Genomic DNA, 6,545 nt, shown 5'->3' with positions numbered 1-6,545 from the left:
AATACACCATCTCAAATGCCCTTGCTATTGCATTAAAAGGTTCACCCCAACTAAGATCGTGACTGTCAATAATACTTGCCAAGATCGTTATTCTAATATTCTCTACAAGAAACCAGTTATGTTCTATCAGTTTTACTAAAGATCGACAGTGCTTCTATTTCTGTGTGAAAAAATGATGTCATTGATGCCACCGTATTGTTCAATTAGGAAGCCAATGCGACATTTATTTCTGTGAAATTTGCTGGTGAACATTCAACTAGATTTGGTATTTATCGAATAGGTAAAACATTACAAGCAGTCGGGCTGTTCGACGATAAGCTGATTGATGCAAACAATGATTCGATTTTATTTCGTCAATTTGAAATGCATGTATGTAGTCGACCTATGAGGAAGCACTGGCCTTGACGTAAAAGCAGAATCGTAAATTCGGGCACACACACATAAAAGATATACATGCCCGAAATGTTTACTAAAAGAATTATTTTTCGTAAAGCTATGGCCAAGTTTTAAGTTTTAAGGCAGTGCCATGGCAATGCCAGGGCAGACATTTGGAAGGACAGATGTGTGTTTGTTTTTTAAATGGCCCAGCCAAATAAATAACAGAAAAGTTTAAACGCCGTTTGTCACAAAATGGCGGAAAAGCGGCCGCGGTGGTCGCCACTTTATGAACAAAACGAAATAAAATGACAATTGCGACTGAGTTCAAGGCAAGCTGCACAGACTATATTTATCTCTAATAATCATCAACAAGAGCATGAAAAATACAGCATGTAATTTATGTCACCAAGCAATGGTTTACAACCTTGGTGAGCTCACGAATCATTACAATGGTTTAAGCTCTAAAAGACTTAACAATAAAGTGATACACTTATCTAGAGTTCTCGGCGATGTATGTCTTTTATAATAATAAGCGATATTGTCTCTCGATACACGAAGCAGTACGCATCAACGCGGAACGACCGATGAACGTCCGATACACGCATACACGCGAAAGCAGGTAAACAATGGAGACGGCACACGACCTGAACAATCAACACGATGACACAACACGCGGCACGCGACAGCAAGCAATCCACAATGATGACACGCGACACGATGTCAACAACGTTTTGTCCGAACAAAGCACGCACACTTGGGACCACAAATAACCCGTTTTCGTAACAGAATCGCCGAAAGTCTGCGTTCGCGAATACCACAAAGCGATATTTAATTACTGCGGTTATTTATCCGTCTTCAACTCACTTCCTAACCAACCAACTCAGGCTTTACGGCTATTTCCCTGGAAGTATACAGCGATATGTCTCAAGTCAACCACGCCGGAAAACAATGACGTGGCCCTTTCCCGATATGACATAAATTAGGGACTTGCCCATGAAATAACACACCTGTATTAGTCGTCTGGCACTCCCTGTAATCCAACGCCGTGTCTATGAAGAACTTTCCCATGTAAAAGTGTTGTTCCCGGACAAACGAAACTCGAAGACTTCTCACAAAAACTGCCTCGCCTTTTTCGTGATATTCGTACACCTGGTGTGCTCTCTCATCAAATACCCACGTGATCTCCGAAGATACCCGAAATTTTGCTCGGGGTCGAGCTCACACGTGATAAAAACGATCGCGGTCACGGTGACAACAATACCAGAAATTTAGTCGTGTCAAGCTGGTTTCATTCGGAGTTTCATATAAATGTATAAAGTTACATAAATGATTAAATCTATTTCTGACAACAAACCCTTCCTTCAGAAAGTGCTCGTCCACTTTCTAAACCCAAAATAGATTTCCAGTGTTTATTGCTGCCTACTTAAGTAGTCTGCCGCTACATTTTCTGAACCCTTTATGGCCTCAATCCTAAATTTATAGCTTTGGAGAAATAACGACCATCTTAAGAGTCTACCACTCTCACCTCTATTAGTGTGCATATACATAAGTGGTCTGTGGTCAGTATTCAATACAAACTCTGTTCCATAAAGATATTTCTGAAACTTTCGGATGCCGAAAACAATAGCTAAGCCTTCCCTCTCTATTGTAGAGTAATTTTTTTCTCTATCTAACAACTTCTTACTGGCATACGCTATAGGGAAGCGTCCATCCTCAAATTCCTGCATTAAAACTGCACCCACACCCACATCAGATGCATCTGTTTGTACAATGAAAGGACGGGTAAAATTGGGTAGTCTCAATATTGGGGATCGAGTCAGCAGGTCCTTCAGAGTTTGGAATGCTCTTGCTTGTGGCTGTCCCCACCTCACCAAGTTTGGTTGCCCTTTTTTGGTCAAGTCCGTCAATGGTACAGCAACTTCAGCAAAGTTGGGAATGAACTTGCTGTAAAACCCGGCTAGCCCCATAAATGAGCGTACCTGTTTCTTTGTCTTTGGTCGTTCTGCCTCTTGTATTCTAACGGTTTTATCTGAGTCTGTAGTAATATTCCCATTTACGACCACATGACCAACAAAGTCAAGAGTATGGTAGCCTATAAAGCATTTTGATGGTCTTATTGTCAGTCCTGCCCTCTTAATTCAATCAAACAAATCTGTTAGAAGCTCTAAATGCCGTTCCCAGGTATCTATGTCCAAGGATGTCATCTACGTAGTGTTCAACATCACTACATCCACGTAGAAGCTTCCGCATCATTCTATTGAATGAAGCCCCGGAATTTATCATGCCGAATGGCATTTTTCTGAACTGGTAACTACCTGAGTCAGTAGAAAAGGTAGTCAGGTGCCTGGCACTCAATTCTACTGGAATCTGCCAGTAGCCTTTGCTAAGGTCTATCTTGGTGAAATACTTGTCATGACGGAGTCCAGAAAGGGTGTCCTCAATGTTACCCATCGGCTCTGTATCAAACTTAGTCACTGTATTCAGGCGACAAAAGTCAATACAAAATCTGTTGGACCCATCCTTTTTCTTGACCATTACTACTGGAGAATTGTATTCTGACTGTGATGGTTCAATCACGCCTGCACGAAGCATTTTCTGGACTTCTTGCTCCATCTCAATTCTCTTAGCATATGGTATAGGGTATGGCTTTACCCTGATGGGCTGGTTAGTAGTGAGGTCTATCTTATGTGTCCCTAGGTGTGTTGTACCGGGATTCTCTGAGAAAATATCACGGTATTTGTATATCAGATCAGTAACTTGACTCCTTTGTGTCTCCGTCAAATCCTTGCTGATTTTTACATCTTGATAGGTTTCTCTGCCTCCAATATCCCCAAGTTCAAGTAGATTCTCGTCATCTACCACCCCTAAGTCATCTGCCATCTCTGCCTCAATGACTGCAACACCTGCCACCTTTTGGCTAGGTTTGCTCTCCAACCCTTTCATCACCTCTTCTCGTTCATGATATTGTCGCAAAAGATTGGCATGATATACTTTGAGCTTGCCGTTGACATTAACTTGGTAATCCATAGAATTTATTACCTGTACCACCTCATAAGGTCCTTTCCACTGCAACAATAATTTGTTGTGATCGGTTGGTAAGAGTAGAGTGACTTTTTGTCCAACTTGGAATGTTCGATTTTTGCTCCGTTTATCATAATGGTGTTTGTACTTGCCTTGGGCCTCAAACAGGCTGTCTCGGGCTAACTGACATGTTTCTTTTAGCCTACTGCAAAGGTCGAGAACGTACTGGTATGTGTTCCGCACTTCTGGTGTCTCTTGTTCTGTCCACAGTTCTTTCACAAGCTGCATTGGATCCCTCACAGTATGCCCATATAGTAGCTCGAATGGTGCAAAGCCAGTACTAGACTGTGGGACTTCGCGATAGGCAAACAAAACGGCGGGCTGTTATCTATCCCAGTCCTTAGGTCTCTCTTGGCACATTTTCCGGTCCATGCCCTTCAACACACCATTGATTCGCTCACATAGGCCATTGCATTTTGGATTGTATGGGCTAGTGAATAATTGTCTAACTGACACCAACCTACAAACCTCCCTCATTAAATCGGATGTAAATTGTGTCCTACGATCACTCAGTATTTCTGTTGGGAACCCAACCCGACAGAATATCTCCAACAATGCCTCAGCCACTCTTTCAGTCTCAATCTTTGGTAATGCGATTGCTTCAGGGTATCTTGTTGCAAAGTCCACCACGACTAGGATGTATCTATTCTCTTTGTCCGATATCGGGCTTATTGGGCCAATTAGGTCTATGGCCACCCGGTGAAATGGCTCATCAATTATCGGCATTACACCAAGCGGTACTTTGGGAATTTTTCCTCGTGGTATTGTCTTTTGGCAAATGTCACATGATCTGCAAAACTGAGTAACATCCGCGGTGACTCCAGGCCAGTGAAAACTTGTAGTTAGTCGATCTAGGGTTTTCTTCATGCCCAGGTGCCCGCCTACCAAAGACTCGTGTGCCAGCATCATCAGTTGATTTCTAAGCTTAGTTGGTACAACAATTTGTTTTACTTCTGTGAACATGTGCCCTCTTGGTTTATGGTATATGCGATACAGCACACCTTTTCTCACCTCCATCTCATACTTTCCCTGCCCTTTGGTTTTCATCATCTTGCTTTCATGAGCTGCCTCCCATAATTTACCAAGCGACAAATCTTCCATCTGGGCTCTTTTTAGCTCTTCTAATCCAATGGCATCCACTCTGATTTTCGGAATATTCAGTGCTTTGAGAGGGTGTTTTCCTTGCTCAGCTTGTGCCCTGGTAGTTACTGCAGATAATGCGGCTCTCTCACCTTTTGGGCACCACCTTTCATCTGGCACCGATTTGACCCCGGGAATGCTTCCTGTAATCAAATCATAAATGGGTTCTCTCATGCACATTGCCTTGACATCTCCCGTATAATACGGAGTGTCTACATGAACATTTGCAATTGGGAATCTTCGCACAGTGCCATCAATCAGTGTACATAAATGTTCATCACCAGTTAGTTGAGCATCACTCACAAGACTCTGCTTAATGGCTACCCCACTGCATCCTGTATCCCTCAACACTCTCACCAATGTTTTATTCGCATATCCCCGACATACAGGCAGCCCATGGTCTGCATCCGGCTGTCGATGCTGATCACATGCACCAGTAACTAGAGGTACACTTGTTCCATTTGCCAGTTTCAACCTTCCATTTTCTACACACTCTAACAGTGAATCGTGGGGAGACAGCTTTGATTGTTCATTAAGGGTACTGTCTTGGTTTTGCAGTTGTGGGATGATGGTGTCGGAGATTCATAGTATATATTTGTATTCGTTTTCATATTGCTAATATTATTATTACATGTCATTTCGCTATAGTTAATTCGTTTACCTTTCGCATGAAGGATTCCTCTGAGTAATTCTCGACCAATTAGAATCATTTAATTTCAGCCAATCATTTTACTCTGTATTGTATCTTTTTCTCCCGCATACTTCATTTTGTATTTCCCGCTTACGTGTTTTCTCTCACGTTCGATTCGCACCTATATAAAGGGCTAGTTTCGGAGTTTCGGGGCTCCTTATTCATGTGTTACATGTTTCTATGCCAGTTTATCCAGCAAGAAACCATACCGTGTTTTGCATCCACATTGACTATTTTATTCTGCCATCAAGTTCAACTGAAGCGTATTATTATACCCCACAGATGGCTGCCATCTTCTTTCTTTTTGGGCATTTCACTGCAAAGTGGCCTTCCTTATGGCAAATAAAACATGCCTTTTTCTTCCCATTTGCATCCATAGGCTTCCGTTGAGAATTAAATTTTGGTTTCGTGTTTATTTTGTTCACGCTACCCTGGTTACCTTTTGTTAGCCGGGAAATGCTATCCCCATGAGCTTCCACATACTGCTCGGCTAAACATGTCATTTCTGCAACACTCTTAGGTACTCTTTCTTTCAGGAACAGGGCAAGTTCAGGGGAGCATACATGTAAAAATTGTTCCCGTATCAACAAATCTACTAGTCCTTCAAACGTTTCAACTATACCTGTCATTCCAATCCATCTTGAAAGGAATCGATTGAGCCGTGCAATAAACTGGAACACTGTATCATCCTTTTCAGGTTTGTTTTCTCTGAATTTCTTGTGAAATCCCTCTTCGGTTAGCTCATACCTTTTCAGCAGCGCCTTCTTTAGAAGATCATAGTCATCCATCGCATCAGACGGCATACTGGCATAAACCTCCAGTCCCTTGCCTGCTAATAGTGGACTCAGACTAACCACCCATGTGTTTGTTGGCCAACCCTGTATTTTTGCAAAGCGTTCAAACCTTTCTATGAAGGCATCCATATCATCACCTTCCTCAAATTTTGCTAGTTTAGGACGCAGAGTCTTTTCCCCTGCATTCATTTTGGACTCACCGGTTTGGACTGATAGCAACTCAGACTTCAATTCCAAAATTTGTATTTCCCTCTCGTCTTCTTCTCTCTAGATCTGTGCAAGTCTCTCTGTATCCTCTCGCTGTATCTGTGCCAGTTCTTTTTTTTTATTTTCAGTTCTATTTCACTTAATCTGATCTGCCTTTCCTCCTCCTCCCTTCTGAGGGCACTTTGCTTGTCTTCCTCCTTTCTTTTTCTATTTTCCTCCTCCAGTAGTTTTTGTTCTGCTCTCTTCTGAGAACG

At 42.2% G+C, this 6,545-nt stretch overlaps 1 protein-coding gene across 1 annotated transcript; it reads right to left on the bottom strand.

Moving 5' to 3' along the window:
• Positions 1–3,783: 3,783 nt before the first annotated feature.
• Positions 3,784–6,273, bottom strand: LOC146729062 (uncharacterized). Its single transcript, XM_085495786.1, has 2 exons — positions 5,730–6,273; positions 3,784–5,093 (listed from the first exon to the last, which is right to left on the bottom strand). Exons 1-2 carry the CDS (start codon positions 6,271–6,273, stop codon positions 3,784–3,786), a joined length of 1,854 nt encoding a protein of 617 aa, XP_085351912.1.
• Positions 6,274–6,545: the final 272 nt, after the last annotated feature.

Source organism: Saccoglossus kowalevskii, chromosome 22 (assembly GCF_978046115.1).
Source record: "Saccoglossus kowalevskii chromosome 22, keSacKowa6.1, whole genome shotgun sequence".
Taxonomy (NCBI): Eukaryota; Metazoa; Hemichordata; class Enteropneusta; family Harrimaniidae; genus Saccoglossus; species Saccoglossus kowalevskii.
This window is presented reverse-complemented; position numbering and strand designations above follow the sequence as displayed.

Coding starts and splice junctions, on each gene's coding strand:
- LOC146729062 (XM_085495786.1), bottom strand. CDS start 6,273: ATGAATGCAGGGGAAAAGACTCTGCGTCCTAAACTAGCAAAATTTGAG. Junction 5,094..5,729: donor CATTTCCCGGCTAACAAAAG/GTAACCAGGGTA, acceptor ATTCACTGTTAG/AGTGTGTAGAAAATGGAAGG.